Here is a 22500-nt window from a genome sequence, read left to right on the forward strand (position 1 = left end):
ATTTGTCATCTAGAACATAGCACTGCAAGACTATGGTGGGCATTTTGAGGACTGTTCATTAGAGTAGGAAGAAAAATGTTAAGCTCTTACCTTGAAAATAATAAAAACACAGCATTACATACTCTCTGCCCTCAAAGATTCGTGCTATTGTAGCATGTATTTTTAGAAGCTTTCTTCACTTCAATCTACAGATTGTGCATGGCTGTTTTTTTTTTCCTGTTCTTTTTTGTTTGTTTGTTTGTTTTGTTTTTTGTATGATTGATTTTTGTTTGAAGGTTTTGTACTTTTGTACTGAGGAAGGACACTGAAAAACTGCAAAGGTCTCGTTTTAATTTTAAAATATATTCATCAAGAGACCCTTGGCGTATTCTGCTGTGGTGATATGATGAGTTCTTGAAGCTCTACTAAGTATATGAATTCCTACTTGTGAAAACAACTAATTATTTCAAATGTAAGAATGATACAGTAGATGTAACTTGCTTTTTCTTCATTGTAATTGGCCAATGCTTAACGAAAACTTGGATTACATTTTAAAGCAGAATTTCAGAGCAGTATCTAAGTTTCACCAGAAAATACTTCATTGATCTGTATCAAAGTTTCCCCTATAAATTACTTGAAATATTGAGATCCAAATAAATAGAAATATTCTGAGAGTCTGTAAACCTTGGAATTACCTAATTATTAAAAATAGGTGGCAGTAGGAGTAAATGATTCATAACTAACATATGTCTTCATTTCTGAAGCTGTTAGTGATCATTTTTTTCAGCTTGACATGGTTAAAACAAAAGCAAATAATCAAGTTTTGCTTAATGCAGCTAGGAATCCATCTTATCATTTTTACTTGAAGAGTCACCATCACATGAAATTAAAAACCTAATAATCAAATTATGAGATTTTGTTCCCAAATTTTAAAAATAAATTAAAACCAGGGATTTTGACACAGAAAGGAAAAAATACACGCGGGGCTAACTCAACTTTTTTAGAGATGTTAGTGATGTTAGTATCATTTCTTCCATGGGCCGTTACGCTAGTTGCCATGTAACTTGCCAACAAACTTAGGCTTGCAATACAAAGTAAGTGAAAGGCAAGTTATTACGGTTGTTGAAATGTGGTATTGTGCTTATAATATTTTAAATGACATGCATTCAAAGGTATTTCAGCGTAGTCTGAAAGTTCCTCCTGACAAACAGGAAGGTGGGATACCCTTCATACCACCCGCCCCAAAAACCTCATCAGAGCTCTTTCATCGAAGTCTGGCAGGCTACAGATTTCTTACATGAGCACCATTTCAAAGTGTTTTCAGCCCCTTTATGCCACTCTCCAGAGAACACTGGAGGCACAGATGACTCTTTAAAAGGCTACTGAATAATGCTGTGATTTAATAGCATAACATCAGAGATAAGTTTTTAAAAAATTCACTTTGGTGACCTTATTTTTGCATGCTCTTCTCCTAATTACTTCATGGTTTGTGGTATCTTAGTATCTTAAAGACTAAAAGAAGGGCAGTTCTAAAATCTTCCTCAAATAGCATTGCTAGGTGTGCAAATGATAAAAATGTGCAGTTTAAATCATTGTTCACTTGGCTTCGGAAATTTTTCTTTATATGGCTTCATGCAGTGTCAATTGCTGTTTCTAGTCTCTCACGTCTGTGTTCTTGATTTAAAGGGGGCAGCAGGATTATTGAAAGTTACATTTGTAAGAGGTGTAAAATGGGTTTTTCAGTTGAACAGTGGAGCTCGGGAATTCAGTACTGTAAAAGAAGGTTTGTGTTCAAATTTTTACTATCACATTAACTTGGAAAGTTTTAATGAAAAATGTGCAGAGATCACTACTGTTTTCACTGATGGAACTTTGTAACAGCAGTAGGATTAAAATATATTCTTACTACGTAAATCATAGATTTCAACTATTGTTAAATGTGTGTTAAAAGTTGCTTTAAAGCTGAAGTAGTTTTAGTAAATGCTCATTGTCACAGTCTTCCTGCTGCTGTGTTTGTTTGAGTGACAAGCAATCTTTGGAGGATGCAGGTGACAATAACAGAAATTCTTCCTATTAGAGCCAAAGTAATTTTGGAAGTACTTTAGAAAAATTGCCTGCCTAGTTTGGCTTTCATATTCAGCCGAGGGATCTCGCACAGACACAGCTAATAATTAAAGCCGTGTTCTTAAATTCATTGAACTGATGCTATGAATTTTGTTTCTGAGTCCCACTGAAATGTGTACTTTTGAATTTAAATAAAGAAACAAGAGGTGACATTATAAATAAATCTCCATTACTCTAGACAAACTACAAACTGTAGCAAATTATTTTTTTTAATTTAAAATTTTTAAGGACAAAAAATGAAGCTTAAGTAAAAAAAAAACCTTAGAAAAGCTGTATTTCAGCAATATTCTCAAGACAACTGTAAGTTCATAACTACATTGTATAAATTTTTTTCAAGTTAAAATGTGTAAAATGAAATACGAAGGGAATATTTGTACATCAGCATCATGTACTAGAGGTGCATTCAAGCACATGCAGAAATTCTACACGAGCACTGAAGGAATGACAACAGATGTCATGTGCACTAACTTCAGTGTTAATTTGGGAATTGTATCTCTGCAGGTGGGTTACTATGCATTAAGATCACCCTGATAGAAACCAAAACAACATTCTGCATGCTTCAGCAAGCATACAGCGACCAAAATTAGAATATATCCATATAAAAACAGGAAAGGTGGAATTTATGTTTCAGCATTTGTGAATACCTATGCTAGATTTGAAATACGGTGTCTCACGGGCTGATTTTTGCCTTGTAACTGGTAGTGTGTAGTAAGAGTTTCAACTTACATTATACACTTATCCTGACACAAGAGGTCTATTTCTGGGGAGAAGTTTGAACTAGATGCTTCTGATGAAAGAAGTCAATATGTAGGAATTGTAATCCTTTTATGTATGTACACATACATAAACCTAACCCTAACATACGCACACATGTATAATAACTCATTTATCTAATCTGTATATAAACTATATATTACTGTAAGATGATAACTTGCAACTGCTTGTTTTCGCATACTGGTGCTAAAGAATATTTTGCTGAAGAATACTGACTGTTTGCTCAAATCAAAATACTGAATTAGAAGCCACTCATAAAAAGTATTTTAAAGTTATTTAGACTCAGTGCAGAAATGTATATTAATCCCTATCTGTAGCATCCACTATTTCAAATTCATAATTAGGATGAAAGGTAAGGCTGCCACTTAGGTAGCTGGTCAGCAGAAAGGTCAGATAACCATATTGAAGAAAATTATTTGTTTGTATACTGGAAGAATGCCTTTTCCTTGACACACGTAATTGCTGTTGTCAAGCTTAGAGTACTGCAGTACCTCTTCTATGCAGAAGAATGTGCCTTTTTGAATTTACACTACAGCTTGTGGGCACAAAGTTCGGCCCTTTCCTTGATGTTTGTATGTTAATCCTGATTTGACTATGAGATTATTCTCATTTTGTTGCTACTGAAATTCATTCTTACGAGTGTTTTAAAAAGATTTCACTGACATGCTGCGCTTCTTCAACATGAAGAATGATCAGATAAGACCTCATTGTGGCCTTTCAGTGCACAAGGGAAGTTTATGAACAGGAGAGAAACTGATTTTTACATGGCCTGACTCTGACAGGATAAGGGAGATTGGTTTTATCCTAAAAAAGATATTTAATCTAAATGTTAAGAGGAAATACTTTTCTCAGAGAGTGGTGAGGTGCTGGCATATGCTGCCCAGAGAAGCTGTGGTTGCCCCAACCCTGGTGGTACCCAAGGACAGGTTGGATGGGGCCCTGGGCAGCCTGAGCTGGTGAGGGGCTGCCCTGCCCATGGCTTGGAGTCAGAACTGGATGGTCTTTAAGGTCCCTTCCAAGCCAAACAATTCTGTGAGTCCATGATAATAGTTGGATTACTCATGTGCTGTGTTACGCCCAGCAAATGGCAAATCTGTAACGAAACAATGTATTGGTTTAATTAAATGTTTTAAGTTGTATCATGCATGCAAAATTAAACCTATTTCACTGGCTTTCAGTTACACATAAATTGCACTCTAAGTACAGTCTCAGTTTTAAAGGTCTTGATGAATCTGATATTTGATGAATGAATTTTTTGCTGTTTCTGGTTAAATCCTAATTCTAGTTCCTTAATATTATGAATTAATTCAGTGAAGTCTAAGAACAATACTTCTTCTTCATGTAGACTTATTGGAAATCTGTGTAGTTTTTTATATTTTAAAGGAACCAATGAAAAATCCAAGGGACATAAAACTATTAGAAAAATGAGACTTTGATATTACAGAAGATTCACAAATTCAACTTAACACTTTTTGAAAGAATAATTTTAGGTCTGGTTAAGACCACATAAATATTGGAGCTAAAAAAAAAAATGCAACAGAAGAAAGGATGAATTTTGGCAGCCTTAAAGGCAGACTATGAGATTTACAATAAAAAACTTCTTCTGTTTGAGATTGATCTCTGAGTAAAAGAAGATTAGAGGGAGTCACTTAGACATTTTTGCATTTTGATTTCCTTGCAAGTTTTTTATAGACAATATTACTCAAACAATGTTGGAATTCACTAAGAATTTTTGGAACTCACTTTCAATTGTCTGAAATTGTTGGCTAATACTGGTTAAAAAATGTGAGCATTAATATGCAGATTTTCAGTTAGCCTCATTGCTGTTAAAAATTTAGGGAACTGTAGAGCTTAAGAGTTGGTGACTGTGCAGAAAGAAGGGGGTTAGAATGTGTTAGAAATTGAAGGTCTTCATAGCATAAATGACTTCAGAATGTGTTTAGTAGATATACAGCAGATGAATGAGTCTTCTGGGGAAATTTATTCAAAGTATTTACTTAGATATGATTTGATATGAATTTGATATGAAGTCCTAAAAAACCTACTGGTCTGTATAAACTAACCCAGGGGAAATCATAGTATCCTGTTACTTCTCTAAACTACAGAAAATATGAGCTTGCTTGATTGCATTTTTGTTTGTTCTGCTTCCCCCTTGCTTTATGAGGATGCTGCTTGGCAAGCTGTATTAACAAGACTTAAGTATGCTTTGTTTTGGGGGTTTCTTATGGCCTCATGAATAATGCAGGGTAATTTCTTGCTCCCTTTTTTTTTTCTTGCATCTTTTTAAAAAATTATTATCTTTGTAGGAGCTGTGCAGGGCAGACATTGCCATGTGACCATGAGTAATACGTAACTGGTAATGGAGCAAAAGATTGTAAATATGCTGTCATATATTGCCAGTAGTTGTCTTTCCTTTGCTCACCTGGATTTACAACTTTCTTCTTGTACTGTAAACCTGTGTTTAAGTAGTTCCTCTGATTTGAAAGATCATGTAAATGTGGCTGGGCTGTGAGATAACTGTTCTTCTTTTAGCTCTCTGGAAGTTACTGGAGCATAGCCCTTTATTGAGTGTAGGAGAGGATACAGCTCTCACAGCTCAGCGTGTCATTCTTGGATTATGTCATGGATATTGTCAATAGGAGAGCAGTAAGAGCAGCTGCTTAGATTAGTTGATTCAGTCCACTGTCTTAATGGAATGCAATTTAGAGGAATAGAACATAATTACTGTAATTTCTAGAAGAAAATATTTTTCCCGATAATGTATGTCTTATCCAAACATCAATAAATTTTGGAATCAGGATCAAAATTTAATCCATGTTTATTATTAAAGCATTATTCAAGTAAGGAACAAATGCATCATACAGGAAAGTCTGTCCAGCTCAATTTATATAATACGTTTAATAAACCCTGTAGTGCTTCTTACTTTAAATAATAATAGTTTTTGTAGTAACTTGAGCATAATTATTAAGGACTTATTGAACTGGCAAAAAAAAAGCATGTTCATGTGCCGAGGCTTTGCTGGCTTGTAACTGGCGATGATCTTTATGATCTTTATGGATTATTTTTGAGTATCTGCAGTTACCATGGGGGGCAGTCTGATTCATACCAATAATTTTACCATATGACTTCACTGTAGAGTCCCTACAGCTGTGTATTTTAAAAGAAAAAAAAAAAAGTTTTGCAAGTTTAATCTTAATAATCTTCACCCAAAAAAAAAAAGCAGACACGCTATGTCATAAAATAACTATTAGTGACTAGTTTGTATCCTATAAATCTAACTTGAGTTGATAATATGGTCCATTACCAGCTAACTGCACAGAGTATTTTTCATTTTACACTCTTCAGTTACTTTTTAGTGAAGTGTTAAAAAATATGAAGCTTTTCTCCTCTCTAAAATTGCACACTGTCTGTCTGTTATTAGGGAGATAACAGCTCTTATAAATGTTTCAGTAAGCGTTAAGTAGACAGTTATGTGCACTCTCATTCCACGCTTATTTGCTTACTGTAATAAACTGATAAAATATGTGTGGTTTGTCTCTGTGTATCTGCAGGCATCATGAGTCACATAGATTTCCTTTAGAAATAATGTTGTGTCTGCAGAATTGATTGGTTATTTTCATAAACCATCCAAAGGTACACAAATGACTTCTATTATTTAAACATATGCTGTGAAAGATTTGTAGAGGATTATCTCATGGTTACTAGATGCTTCTTGTTTTATTAACTCTTTGGGAAGTTAGTTTAACCCCAGAATGATTGTGGGTATCGTGTTATATAGGTTTCTATAAGTATTACAATTGTGTGCATTGGAAATTTTAAAATAAAACAAAAAAAAATCTGTTTACCAAACTGATACAGCTGTTCAGTAAACTGCCATACAGTAACATCAGCCTTCATCATCTCATAATCATCACTAGCAAGAAAATGCCTAAAGAATAATAGTTTTCCAGAAATAAATTCCTTTCTTCAAAAGACATAATTTATTTATTTCTAGTACTGACATATTAAATACAACTGGAAATGAATGTCCTATGGGTTATTATTCTGGCTGTCTTCTGCACGTCTTCCAGTTTGTATGGTATGATACTGAAAATAAAAGTGAATTTCCTCAAATGGGTGAAATTATCAATTAAGTATGAGAAGCAGTGCTGTAAGAGGCTGAGATTAAATTCTCTGAGTAAAAATCACAATCAGGTTTTGATAAAACTTGAGTTCTGTGTCACAATTTGAATGTGTTGAGGGAGTTTTACTCAATCTATATGAATATATCTACATGTTGGACTTCTGACTACTATCCTCTTATGCTTTCATTCCTGTTAATAAATAATATTTCAAAAGCTATATGTAAGTAGAGAGAACTAGGACACTTCAAAATACTTGTTTTAACATGAATAAAGCATATTTCTTAAGCTTGTTAATGAAAAATGGCTGAGCAGTTTCATGAAATAACTTCAGTTATGTATGTCCAATTCAATCTGATTTAAATGTTTAAAGACAAGGGCTGAGCTTAACTTCAAATAAAATCTCAATTCATCTTTTTGAAACTTAACTTTTATTAATTAATTTTCTTTCGCTGACAAAGGAAAACTAAACAAGTTGTCCCTGAGCACATCACATTTTATCTGAATTGAGACAATTTACTTAAAATTTATTAATAACTTGATAACTTATTAACAGAGTCAACACTAGGGCTGTGGAGTATCTTCAACTTGATGGATCCTAAAACCGTCTTTTAGCCTTTACACTAGAGGTTACTGGTAGATCATTAATTTATATAAGAAAACTCATACCAGAGGGTTTTTTTTGTACTAGAGAAAGGATCAGAAATTGGAAAGTTAAATCAGATGTGGACGTTTTTTGTAGATGTTTTTTTCTCAGTTACATCACTAAGTGATTTATATTAATCATAGTCATGTAGTGGTTGGGCTTTACGTGAATGGAAAACCTTTTTGCCTTTTACTTCATTAATTATTTGTCGTTCAGTGTAATACATCTAAATAATGCACTTTCCAAAGCCACTGCTGAATACACAATCACTGACTTCCTTGTGTGGCTTTCTTTAGCTTTCATTAGCGCAGTGACCATGCTTCTAAACATTTAGTGGTTAATCTTTACGGATAATGATCTAAGATGAAATGTATTATAGCCTTGCTTTCCAGTTTAGAAGTTGGTGCTCAGACGGTATGGTCAAGTTTTTTATGCGCTCACTAACTTCTAAAAGTTTTCAAAAGGATTCTCTAGTGATGTGTATTTTGTCTCCCATTTCTCTGTCTCCTTGTTGGTGTAAATCACATCTCTTACCAGCTTCTCATATTGCTGAAAGTGTGCAAAAAGTCTTCAGATCAGCACCTCAGTGTTAAATGTGGCAGTAAGAAAAATGTAGCAACCTGTAAGAGTTTTGTAGGCAAGGCAAGATAAAAGCCAGTTTTCCTTTCTTAACTATTAACATCTTGAAACATCATTTTATTTGTAGCCGTCTCTTTCACTTAGTTACAGTCATGGTTATAAATGTAGGGCAAAAAATGGGCATTCATCATAGAAATTAACACCTAAAATTCAGTACTTATAGCAAATTGCTCAAACAGGATTTAAGTGTTGAGCATTTGGCCTTTTCTACCTCCATGTTCTGTTTGTAAAGCTTTACTTTCCATACAATTTCTTAACGTAAAGCAAGTAAGTTTGTATGAAGAACATATCACTTTCCTGCTGTTTCGTGCATATTCCTTCCTTATGCACTCTTGAACTCATGATCTCCAGAGCAGCAGTATCTTTTGTGGTTTTCTTGTCCTCTAAATGTCTTTCACACTGCTATTTCAGGATAGAAAGGACTCAAATGTCCTTAAGAGTTCTCTTACTGCTTGTGGCAAGAGGACGATTAAAAAAGTGGCTACATTTCTCTGCTCTGTACACCTGTAGATTTAGTATCTGACTGGTGTAGTTGTTAGAGAAAGTTTTTGGGATAGAGGAGAATCTATAGTTTTGTGGCCTGTGGTAGATTTGGAGCCAGTCTTGAGTTTTGATGCTTAGAATAGAGAAACAATGTTATTTTATCTGTAACTTAAAAAATCAATAATTTAATAGATAAAAATTAAAATATTGAAAAGATATACAAAAGAAAAATTGGGCAAGTACAACAAAACGCTGCTATTTCTTAGCACCATGAATGTTATTTTTAGACTCTTTTAAAGATACTCAAATCTATTAAAATACAATAATAGGTAAATCCCTTCATGTGTCTGGTTTGCCAAAATTGTGATTAGAAAGCAGACATTCTAGCTGTGTGAGAATTGTAGCATTTAATTGCAATTTTATCTGTTCTTCTCTTAAAATGTTCACCAACTGTTGTTTTGTACTTAACAGGTCACTACCCAAGTATTTGTGCCAACAAAAACGCATGAAATGCTTCATCGGATGACTGGAAAAGGATTATCAGCTCATTATCAGTTCTCAAGACAGCCATGCATTTTTGGTGATCGTATGGTATCTGTGCAAGTGACATTAACAAATACAACTGATCAGAAGATAGATAATATTCATATAGGGGAGAAGAAATTACCCCCAGGCATGAGGATGCATGAGTTTAATCCAATAGGTAATTGTATTCTATCTTTTAAAATCTTACTGTTTTGCCAAATTTCAAACATAGAAAGTGGTGGTTTTGCACAGTCAGACATATTCTTGCATATACACACAAGTCATTATTCACATCTCTCTCAATCCATTCATCTTCCAGTCTGCACTGATGCTTGTCACAAAAGATTTGAAAGTAGAAAATGAGAATGATATTAATCAGATCATATACTCAAAATGCCACCGAACAGTCAACAGAATTCACTTCTGTTATGCAGAAAGAACATGAAAAATTCAGGGATGAACACACTATCCATCTCAGGTTTATTGAGTTCCACAGCATAGTCCTACTCTTTAAAGTAGTTGTTTCCCCAGTAGTGACTTCATGGTGGTAGATGTCCTGTGAAGCTGTTTCTTTTGCAGAAATTAAGTTATGTATCATCTACAGTTTCTTCCAAAATGTTGCTTTTCTCATTAAAACATAAATTTCTTGTATTCTTTGTCACTTTACCTATGACATAGTGTATATGCCCTGTTCCTATTATCCCATTTGTGCATCCAGCATTTGGAAAATATTAAAACAGGTTTTGTAATTATGTGAGATTATGGCGGGTTACATGTGCATTATAGTGTTCTTCTGCATGCTTACTTTAGCTATTCAAAATGTTTCTGTGTAGAATGCCTTGAGCCTGAGAGATCTGTGACTGTTTCAATGGGTATCGACTTCTGTGATTCTACTCAGACTGCCAGTTTCCAGTTATGGTAAGTTCACGTTGAAGTGGGAATGAAAATCTCCTATAAAAATAATAGCATGTGGTGCTTATTTTTTTTGCCCTAAGTGTAGCATAAGTTTATTCTGCAGTGTCAATTGTACTGTTTAATAAATATTAAAATAATTGAACAACAATTGTCAACATGCTGGATTCCAAAAATATTTTTAGAAAAATAAGATATAATTGCTGTTCTGTTTTATAAGAATTATGCGTTTTCTTTGGTCTTTCTTTTTTCTCTTAGCTCTTGCTTCTAAACATGCAGATTCGATCTCAAATCTAGGCTTGAAATGATGTGTATAAGTGCAAGAATTCTTTGACAGGTTGTGTTTGAGAGGTCCTTGTTTTCTTTTGGTGTAATAATGCCATGTAGAAGCATACATGGTACTTTTCCAAGTTAGAATTACATATTTTCTCAAATTTTGTTTTTATTTCTTCTTTTAATAACACCACCTTGAAGGGAGCAGTCGGGTCTGACTAGCATACTGGAATGTTTTATATATAGAATCATAGGATTTAGAATTGCTCAGGTTGGAAAAGACCTTAAAAATAGAGTCCAATCACAACCTAACCATACTACTCTAACAGTCCTCTGCTAAATCATGTCCCTGAGCACCACATCCAAACAGTTTTTAAACACACCCAGGGATGGTGACTCAACCACCTCCCTGGGGAGCCTATTCCAGTGCTTAACAATCCTTTCTGTAAAGAAGTGTTTCCTGAGATCCAGCCTAAACTTACCCTGGTGCAACTTGAGGCCATTTCCCCTCGTCCTGTCACCTGTCACCAGGGAGAAGAGACCTACCCCTCTCTTACTGGAATCACCTTTCAGATATTGGAAGAGAACAACAAGGTCTCCCTTCAGCCTCCTCTTCCCCAGACTGAACAGCTCCTTCAGTCTCTCCTCCTAGGACATATTCTCCAAGCCCTTCAGCACTCTTGTAGCCCTTCCTTGCTCCTGCTCCAGCACCTCAATGTCCTTTCTGTACTGAGGTGCCCAAAACTGAACACAGTACTCGAGGTGAGGCCTCACCAGTGCCAAGTATAGGGGCAGGATGACTTCCCTAGTCTTGCTCACCACACCATTCCTGATACAAGCCAGGATGCCATTGGCCTTCCCAGCCAGCTGGGCACACTGCTGGCTTATATTCAGCTGACTGTCCAACAGTACACCAAGGTCCCTTTCCATCAGGAAGCTTTCTAGCCACTCTTCCCCAACCCTGTAGGGTTGCTTGGGGTTGTTGTGACCAAAATGCAGGACCCAACACTTGGCCCTGTTGAATCTCATACAGTTTGTCTTTGGCCCATTGATCCAGTCTATCCAGGTCCCTCTGTAGTGCCTTTCTTCTCTCTGGCAGATCAGCACTCCCTCCCTGCTTGGTGTCATCTGCAAACTTACTGAGGGTGCGCTCAATCCCCTTATCAAGATCATTAATAAAGATGTTAAATAGAAGCGGCCCCAGAACTGAGCCCTGGGGGACACCGCTCGTAACAGGCCGCCAACCGGATTTAACTCCATTTAATAATTTGGGCACAGCCATCCAGCCAGTGTTTCACCAGCAGAGCGTACGCCCATCCAAACTGTGGGCAGCCAGCTTCTCCACAAGAATGTTGTTGGGAACAGTGTTGAAGGCTTCACTGAAGTCCAGGTAGACCATATTGACACCCTTACCTTCATCCACTAAGCGGGTCACCTTGTCATAGATTGAAATCATGTTTGTCAGACAGGATCTACCATTCGTAAACCATGCTGACTGGGCCTGTTCCCCTGGTTGACTTTAGTTGGTCCATGATGGCTCCCAAGATTATCTGTTCCATAACCTTCCGAGGCACTGAGCTGTAGACTGATAGGTGTACAGCTACCAAGATCATCCTTCCATCTCTTTTTGATGGGCGTCATCATTTGCTAGTCAAATATTTTTCCAATCAATATTGCCAGTAAATATATAATATTTCTAAGAAATTGCAAGTCAAAAAAGTGCATAGTGTGAGCAATTTTGCTATCTTAAGTGCTTGCTATCTTAAGTCTGTTTGTGACTTCTGTAACATGACTGTGTGAAACTAGCCCAAAATTTGCTGACTGGAGAGAACGAAAGCAAGTAGCTGGCTAGCCAATTAGATTTTGTTTTATATGCTTGATTTATGTTTATCATGGTCATTATCGGCACATTCAGGATCCATATTTTGAAGAGTTCCATTGCATTCTAGGCTAGCAGAAAAATTTTTCAACCAGTGAGATCTTTGTTACAAAGCATCATTTGAAACCAGAGAAAAAGACTAGCAGTGTCTAAACATTAGAAACTAATAGTTGTGGCTCTTCCTTTTAAGAGCAATTCAGGCATGTACTAGCTTACATTGTCTTTGAAATGAGGCAAAGGCACTATGTAAATCTCTGTTAATCTTTTTTTCCCCCCACATATTTGAAAATAATATTTTTTGACATACTGTTGCAAGAGCTACTGCTTTCTATACCCAGTAGCAAAAGGGATATTGAATAGGCATTCACACTGCAGCATTCTAAATTAGGGATAACTCTCATTCTTTCAGAAATTTCTGGACCCCTTTCTTCAATAATATAGGAATTTTAATGTGCTGCTATTAAGCAAAGCTTGCACAACTCGCAGATTATTAAAGGTAGGAGTAAAAGCTTTTTAATCTAAAAGTACTCAAGCGACTTCATAATAAGCTAAATTTCCTGTTTTACGGAAAGGGATATTTTACTGTTGAAAATGTATATTTTGCCTCCTTGAACCTTTTTCTGCACACATATTCATTTTAGCAGATAGTAGTATCTTTAGCAAGGTGTCTATAGCATGTAGTTTATGCACATCACATTGTTACAGTTTTTGCTGTTTGCCAGAATTTGGGAATAGGTTTGGATTATTGCTTCATGCAGGGCTTGTTTGTGAAGGGAAGTTCCTTTCTAGGCAATACAATTTCATTGTTGCTTCAAAAGGAGTAAATATATTCTCTTTTCATTGTGCATAAAATATGCTCAGTGTATCAAGCAGGAATGCTCTTTTTTAAAAAAGGACTGACATTTTTCTTTCAAATTTATATTTTTAGTATACTAATGATTTGTTTTCAAAATTATACGATTTATTGCTAAGAATCTTAGAAATGAGGAGGATAAGCAATGTAGCATAAAAAATTGATTTTATGCAGATCATCACCTTTATGTTTTGGGAGGTCTGCTGTATTAGTGATGTATAAAAACTGATTACTTTCTTTAACATTGCCTAGTAATTGTTTATTATTTTCCTATTAGACAAACAAGACCGATCAATAATCCTGAACACCAACCAGACTATGAGTAACATCACTGTAAATAGATTTGCCTGAGACCTCAGTGGTGTATTCATTTTAATGATTTGGGCAATGTGAGTCCAATGACAAAGCTCAAGCTAAGTTTAAAATTAAATTAAGAATAGGAATTGCTTACTTTGTTCCTTTGCTAATTGATAGGGCCCTGTCTCTTTGAGACTAGTTCTCAGTAAATAGTGTAGAAATCGTTAAAATATTTGTTGAATTAAATTTGCTGTTTTACTGTTAAAAATACAATATTTATTGTTCAAAATTCTACTGATGTCTGTTTTGTTTGGAGATATCGTGCATTCTGTCATTTTGTGGCCTGTATCAGAGCTCAACTGTAGCCTTCTTACTCTTTTATACTACTTTAAAATGTTATATCTAAAAGGAAGAATAACTTGAAAAAGTTTGTTAAAATGTAGTCCAAATATTGTGCATACACAGGTGTCAGTATTCTTATATTTCCTGATAATGTATTTTTATGAAAACATTGTCAGTTATTTTGCATTTTTGTTAGAAGCACATTCAGTAATAGTTTACTTGATCATAATAATTTTCTTTACGTTGTTCTAAAAGGGAGCACTTTGTCTTCCATCAAATGTAATTGATCCTGAAGCAGTGTAATCACAATTACTCACTTTCTTAATTGGCCTGCCCAAAATCAGAAAATGGAAACCGATCGACAGTGTTTAAATCAATAGCTTTGTAGTAATGCTTGTGGGGGTAGGGAGATAGTGGTAATGGCTAGATCAATTGGTCTTAGATGCCAATCACGGACTGTGTGTTTTGCATAGCAAATGCTACCTTTCTGCTTGGGGATGTGCTGCTGTAATAGTTGGTTCAATAAATACAAACTATACGAAGAAAAATAACGTGTAATAAAATATTTAGATCTCTTTCTGAATTTGTTGTACAAATTAAGGACAATGAAGGTGAAATTGTATTTGCAGAGAGGCTGAAAGGGCTGAGCTCAGAAAGACTTCCCCAGTAAATTATATATTATTATGAACTAAAGCTTATCAAGATCACACATGTAATTAAAAAGAGGTGAAATGCCATGACTTGAAAACTGTTCCTAATCCATTTATTTAGAGTATGCATTAGAATGCTCATTTTACGTACTCATAAGGCGAAAGTCTCTTCATAGCCCTTTTTTATGTGCTTTCTCCTTGCCAGAGGCACCGTATTTTAGTTACAGTGGTGTTCTGCACAATAATGCTTCCCTTGACTGTAAAGTTAAATAAATAGAGATTCCTGTTCTTATTGTTCTTATTGTTATTGCTACTTTCTGGATCCTACAGATCCAAAAGTAGTTCATTTTTGAACTTCCTGCAGATTCTTTAAGCAGAATAGACACAGCTTTAAAGAATAAAATAATTTCTTGGCTAAAACAACGTAGTCAGATTGCTTGTTGAATCGTAGATACCCGTGGTAAGTGTTAGCATACCCACCATCCCAGTAAGAGACCTCTGTCTTTGCTAAGTAAGTGATCATCAGCAAACAAAGAAGAGAGCAGGCCCTTGGTCTTGCAGACTAACTGTAGTATAATCCAGTGACAGTAGATCATTTTTTTTTTCCATTATCAGTATTTCTACCTTAGTGTGTTTTCTCCTGAATCACTAATCTACTGGTAATCATCGTCTTAAAAAATCTTATCACTCTTTTATTTTATTTTTACTATCTGGTATGTCACAAAGGTTTAGGAGCTTACTCATGTCAGAATTTGGCCTTGGATCCTTGGAATGAAGACATTTAAAGCCCTAGAGAAGGAAGACAAGGAAGGTTACAGAGGCAGGCAGTTAAAGCACATACATGTTCTTATGCTGTTTTGTGTCCATATATTTAGAATTTCAAATTCCTGGCTGCGTTTGCAAAGGCCGGAAGGCAAATCTCTGACATGTTTTAAGTGTTCAGTGAGTGACTCAGAGGGAAAGGGAGGTATCCTACTTAAAAGGGCAGGAAATTTGTCCTTACCTCCTCTTCCCTTTGTTTTTCATCCCCACTTCTTGCTCTCTTAGCACTTCCTGAAGCTACAGAAGAACCACAGCTTTGGATATAAGATTAATTTACAGAGGACCTGTTTTCTTCTGCCCTGATATTTTGAAAAGCATGCAGGATGTTATTCTCTTTTTTGCAGGATATTGTTCTCTTTGAAACAGTACCTTGTAGGGAAAATGTCCGTGCCCTGCATCTCTTCATCTAAACCTGTTTTTCTCAAAACTTAAGTGTGAAGAATACAATCAGGGCTCCCAAGAAGAAGGAGAAGTGGCACAAAAGCAACAACTTTGTGCCTTTCATTCTTACACTGAATAATGAGACCATGGGAAAATAGTGTGATCTGTGGCAGAGATTTTTATAGGTACGGACTGGTCACCTAATGCAGGACAAATATTGCTAGAAGAGCTAGGAGCCTGTACGTACTCTTCTCTTATTGCGATGCTATTACGAGAGAAAGGAATTGTCTGTTCCCCTTATCTACTCCGGACTGGAAAAGGAGTATTTTGCAGATTATTGTAGAAGGGGTTGGTATAGCAGGAAGAATCTAGCAACATCTTAAATGAAGTGAAATCCATGAATGAAATTTGGAAACCTTACTAATCTGCTCACTGTGAGTTTAACCTTACTATACATGCTTCAAGAAGAATTTCTACCTGCAAAATAGAATAAATGAAGAGGATTGGTTGGGTAGCAGTCAGTATTTCATTTGAGTGTAAAAATGCATTCAAATTACATGCCTACACAAAATCATGATTAGAATTATGTAGTAGTATATGTTATGGAATATATTAAAAGTTAATGTTAGAGAAGCAGGACTGACTTCACATCAGTCAATTGCATTTTTACTTGTTTCTTGCAGTTTCCTTACTTAATGCTTTGTCAGCAGATCACTAAGTTGTTTACAGATGTTGGATATTAAGAAAAGCAATCCTGTACTCTTCTCTTTACTTCATTACTCTAAAGTAGTCAGTTGGCCCAGTTCCAGAAAGCACATATATCTAGATAGACAACTGACCTAGAGAAAGCAAGGCTGGACATGAGCACGTACTCTGATTTTTTTCTATTTCTTAAGCATTTTTTTCAGGTTAAAGTGGAATGTCATTTATTCGTTCAGCAAGAGTGAATGACCAAAGTCTGCCATGCTTCTTTTTTTTTTTTTTCCCCCCTCAGGAATTTAGTGTGGTGTCCTACCTCTTCCATTCTTTTTTTTTTAATCATTTGTGAAGATCTTTTGAATATAAGACAAAAATATGAGCTGTTTTTCCACAGATGTATTTTGAGTCAAGCATATACCACTCTGCTTTGCTGAGTATAAAGAGAAGCATGCAAATAGCAAGAAGATTATTGCCCAGCTTCTTGCTAAAATAATAAGCTTTAAAAATTAAGACTGCCATCTGAAGAGTGCTTATTTGTATTAATTTTAAAGATTTTATATTTTTTTAAAGGGGATATTTTAAGGAGGACTTTTTTCTCTGGTTATTGTTATGGCAGAGAGAACTTCTCCCTGTTTACCTTTTGTAATCAATCTTTTTTTTTTTTTTAAATAGAGGAATAACGAAAATGGATATGAGTTTCAAATGACAGGGGCTAGCTATTCCCACTGCATCCATATGAAGGAGAGTTAAAACTACACTGTCTATAGGATTTAATGTTTGTCTTGCAGTGTCATCTGTCATGGAGCTGGTGTGTTCCTGTGGGAGCATTATTACCTTTCATTTTTTCATCTTCATTGGATACATCAAAAAAAAATTCATGTGATCCTTTGAATTATATCATGAAAGTTGTGTCTTACAGAAGTCTTTTAAAAATATAGTATTTATAGTTTATCAGATATTAAGACAACAATAAGTACAGTGATGCCTGACTATTTGTGCCTAAATTTGCAATTCAAACCAAAAAAGACACTGCTATGTAGTGGTGAGGTATTGTTCTCAAACATCTGTGTCTGTTTGATTCTTTCTGAGCTTTCTTGTACAGACTTTTCCTTAAGAATAAGTTTTTCACTAAGGATGTATCTTACAGATTTTACTAGCTAATATCAGAAAATGCAATCTTAAAGTTCTGAAATTTTGAAACTTTTGTTTTAGTGGCTTGAGAAACTATTTTCTGATAAGCTTCTTCAGCTTAATTTCTCAGGAAAATTAGAGCATCGCCACCTAAGAGATGTTTCGGTGCAGCTTTAACAATTTTATCCAGTTCTCTGCCACACTTTTTAAACGTTAACACGTTCAATCTTTGACCCATTTCTTCAGGTTTTTATCTAAACGTTATTTATATTAATTAATATCCAAAGTATGAATAAATAAGTTAAACATGCTGCAATTTTGTTAACTAGATATTTGGGGACATTGCTCACTGTCGTACTGCATGGCTCAACTTTATTATTAAACATAACCATTAGATATCTGATGTAATTAATATCCATCTTTGGAAGTACTCAGAACTCAAATGGACAAGGCCCTGAGCAGTGTGAACTAAGGTGGCCCTGCACTGAGCTGGAGGTAGAACCAGATGATTTCAAGAGGCTTCTCTCAACCTGAATTATAGAATTATGAAATTACTTTCGTTAAATGAGATATGACTGCATCTCTAATATAAAAATATAATAAAACAGATGCAGATCAATAAATAGAATCTCTGTATTTAGTTAGTGACGTGTGTTATAGAGACTATTAAAAGAATAAAAAGTGGATTTACTGTGAAATTACGAATTTGTGAAATTATGAATTTCAGAATAATTATGAAATTATTCTGAAATCAAAGTAATGCAAAGTAAACTAGATGTTGGCTAAAGTGACATTAAAAACAAAGCATTTTGAAAGAATAACCAGCAATCAGTTTCTGCCTGCAGACTATGAATAGTTCACTGTTTGTCAACTAATATGAATAAACTTGTAATCATTAGGGGAAAGGAAGTGGCTTACTTTTTAGCAGCAGAATAGTGCGTGGACCTTTCAAAATCCAAGCAATGCTCATGCGTTCCCTCTTAGTGTGAAAAGATTGTTACAAGCATTTCAGAGCGATCTAATTACAGAAGTTACAATTCAAGTTTATGTACAAATGGCATGTCCAGACAATATAGGGCACAAATCATTGTTATCAAGAATTGTTATTTTGTTTTATGCTGACTTTATTTAACATATTGCTTAAATATGAGATATAGTATTGGCTGGAGAAATGAATAATGCTAATTAAAGTACCATTAAAAGCTTTGGTACTATGGTAAGTAGTACAGATGTATATAAACAGTAAAAAACTATAGGGTAGCTGATGAAAGAAGCTTCCTTCAGCTTTTCAGCCCCTGGAATTATTCCTGATCCGTTAAAAAAAATAAATAAATAAAAAAATTCAAGAAACTACTTTTGTAATGCACTTAATCCCACCAGCAAATCAACCTATCCCTGATCTTTTAATGTGTTAATGACTTTAGAGATGGGTGATATTTAAGAAATACAGGAATAAAAATGTGAATATTTCTCAGCAAAGCTACTTTTCAAAGAACCGTTTAATAAGGGATTTTTGTTTGTAAAAGGAATAATACTGAGATTTCAAGGGATTGTTTCATTGTATGCTTACTAAATAATAATTATCAGTCAACAAAATGATTAATTTTATTTGAAAAGCCCATATTGAGATTATGTGCATAAGCATAATTATAACCTATCAGAAGATAGAAAATGAATGTGTTAGTACCAATACATTTGCTTGTGAATTTGGGTAACTGTGGTAAGTATTTAAGTTTTCGTAATTTAATAATAGGAACATCAAATGTTTTCCAGTTCTGAAGTGCATCTTTAGGAGAATGAAGGGACACATGTTTTCTTCATTAATCATCTACTGCTGTTCCTTCCATCAGTCAATTTTTTTCCAAAACTTTAAAGTTGCAAAGTTATTTTTAAAAGAAAAAAAAAAACAGTAACACATTAGAACTGAATTTAAATACTGTCGATCAAACATATTTTCCATTCTAATGATTGTATCATTATATTTAAGTAGGGTATCTGAGGCATATCAGCAATCAATATATATTGACCATTTAGTGCAACAGCAAAATAAAAGGTGCCCTTTTCCAAAAATTTCTCATGCTTCTAAGCTGTAATGAAGATTCTGACTGAATATGCTGAACCTGAATTGCTAGCTGAATTCTGTAAGCTATAATTAGTCAGTCAAACATAGTGAAGTTTCTGTGGACTTGGAAAACCCCTGTACAGAACAATTGGAAACTTACAAAATTGAATGGATGTGGAGAGCAATTTGACAACAGGTAGCAGAGAGTCCATCTTGTCCAGCCTCTGCAAAAGCAGGGACATCCAGAGCAGATTGTCCAGGACCATTTCTACGTAGCTTTTGAAGACCTCCAGTAATCACTAATGATAGTCCAGATTGTTAATGACAGTCCAGATTGTTAATGAAGATATTAAACAGGACTGGTCCCAATATTGATCCCTAGGGTACACCACTTGTTATTGGCCTCCAACTAGACTTTGTACCACTGATCTCTACTCTCTAGGCCCTGATATTCAGCCAATTTTTGATCTACTTCACTGGACTGCCTATCCAGCCCACACTTTAACAGCTTCTCTATGAGGATCTTAGAGGAGCAGCCTCAAAGGCCTTAAAAAAGTCCAGGAAGACAATATGCACTGTTCTCTTCTCATCAATCAGGCTCATCTGATTGGTCAAGCATGACTTCCCCTTGCTGAGTCCATACTGACTGCTCCTCATTATTTTCTTCTCCTTCGTGTGCCTGGAAATGGTTTCCAGGAGGAGCTGTTCCATCACCTTCCCAGGGATTGAGGTGAAGTAGATAGGAGTGACGTTTGCCCTCCTCCAGTCCCACGCACTTCTTCCAGTTTCCATGACTGAGCTAAAATTATAGAGTGGCCTTGCAATCACATTTGCTAGATATGTGAGCACATGTAGCTGCATCTGGGCTCATGGATGCCCTAAGGACAATAAATTTTTTTTAATTCTCTCCCATTTTCCAGTGTGCTTTTAAGTCAGCCATTCTGCTCTGTTTGTATATAGATATGGGAAATATTACAAAATCAAAATGATTTTTTTTCCACTCCCAATTGTTTTGATTTTGACATTTTGAACCATAATAGTACCTTTAGTCTTTGCTAGAATGGGTCCTATTTCTGGGACAGCTATTGCTAACAACAGAATTCATGAATGACATTTTGCTTAAAAAGAATTGTAAAATGCATAATCTTGCAGGCACATAGTTTGTATAGATTGAAAATTAACCGTAATAGAAATGAAAGTTACTAATTCAGAAATATGGGAATATGCATTCTGTGTTAATACTATCTTTGTACTGGAGAATATGGATCAACTTTACTGATGTTAGAAATTAGCAGACTTTGGGGCTAACAAGATAGAAATCAAACAGGTAGCTTTTACACCGTTTATAGATTTCATAGCTGATATATATAAATCTATTTTGAAGCACTTCATTGATTCATTGTAATTTCTCTTTCCCCAGCACCAAGGATGATCATTTCAATGTTAGCATTCAGCCCCCTGTTGGAGAACTGCTTTTGCCTGTCACTATGTCAGAGAAAGACTTTAAGAAGGAGCAAGGTGAGAAATACTGTTTTAGAAGCTTCAGTAAATGTATTTGGATGAGAAGAGGTTGTGTGGCTTTCAATTTCCAAGTGTACAGCAAGTGCTTCCAGTGTAACTGCTTGTGTTAGTCTCTATTAGTATTCAGTTTGATACTAATGATTTAATTTAAAAATATCTTTAAAAGGACATGCAGTGCTATTTGACAGATGTTCAGTGTGCCTTTAAAAACACAAATATCACCCTCCATCCTGAAACAGTCTTTTGGCTTAGAGTTTTGTCTTCTGTCATGAAATATATTGCTTCCGGCTTGCAGAAAACCAAAAGTTGGAACTCCAGCTTCCAGTAGTTAATCAAATACATATTGATAATCTTGTCTGTATTTACTAGTCTTTCTTCCAAAGCTGCTCTTAAATAACATTGTTGTATCTGTTCTTCAATTACTTGAAATTTTCATATTTTTCCTTTAAGCACTTCATATAAAAAAATATTCTTCTATAAACTTGAGCAGGAATTCTTTTAATGTTGTATCTTTAAAGAATAAATTTTTTCTCCTACTTCAAACAGAAACCTCCATGAGAGCTCAATTATAACTCAAATTATGTTATACAAAATAATCAGAAAACAGTGTAGTTAGGTAGGAGAGTGGGAGTTAAATGGAACATCACATACTACTACCCTTAAGTTGAATGTAGTTTCCTGGACATTTTAAAATATAAATAATTGCATTTTGGATACATTCAAATGCAACAGTGTTCACTCATTCATCTGTCTCAGTGTATGGGATTTACATGTGTAAATCTTTCTACACTGAGATAAGAATATATCTGTGGGATCCTGTCTCACTCCTTTGTAAGGCTCAGAAACTCAATATATCCATCAAGCAGTTGAGAACACCAATGACTAAGCCTGTGTATTAATAATTATTGCTTTAGAGCATTTCTTGTGTCTGTATTTTTTGAATGATTAAGAAAGTAATTTAAATATTGCCTAGATTATTTTCAGTTAAGCTTACTGTTGCAATGAAAAGTTTGGGTTGTACTTTGTTTTCTTAACCCATTTATACTTACCTGCTGTTCTCACCCTTTGCTTGCTAAAGCTTGCCTCTCTGCTTTATACCTGCTCAGCAACCCAAGGTGAGTGATTGAATGAGGCTGTAGCACATTTATTTTAAACCGTTCCCTTCTAAAATTTGTAGTTGTGATTGTAAGGAAAGAAAAGCAGGTTACTGTGGTCCTTTCCCCATGTTTTTAAATTTGCTTGCTTTGAGATACTTGGATAGAGTTTTTGTACATTTTGCTGTGACTGAGGGCTTTTTTTCCTCCTGACTGGCCATACAGAACCACAAGCACATAGAAGAAGTGTACTTGGAGAATAGCTGTGTTCCTCTGTGGAGTTGTTGCCAAAA

The 22500-nt window shown here is 35.1% G+C and overlaps 1 protein-coding gene across 2 annotated transcripts in view; it reads left to right on the forward strand.

Annotated features, from left to right (window-relative positions):
* Positions 1 to 22500, forward strand: part of AP3B1 (adaptor related protein complex 3 subunit beta 1) — a 162327-nt gene that overhangs the window by 123305 nt on the left and 16522 nt on the right. For both annotated transcript variants that reach the window (XM_085212812.1, XM_085212811.1), the window contains exons 23-25: positions 9238 to 9469; positions 10125 to 10209; positions 21013 to 21110. In XM_085212812.1, coding sequence (XP_085068938.1) covers positions 9238 to 9469; positions 10125 to 10209; positions 21013 to 21110 — 415 coding nt within the window. The remainder of the gene's footprint in view (positions 1 to 9237; positions 9470 to 10124; positions 10210 to 21012; positions 21111 to 22500) is intronic.

Source organism: Meleagris gallopavo, chromosome Z (genome assembly GCF_905368555.1).
Source record: "Meleagris gallopavo chromosome Z, MGAL_WU_HG_1.1, whole genome shotgun sequence".
Taxonomy (NCBI): domain Eukaryota; kingdom Metazoa; phylum Chordata; class Aves; order Galliformes; family Phasianidae; genus Meleagris; species Meleagris gallopavo.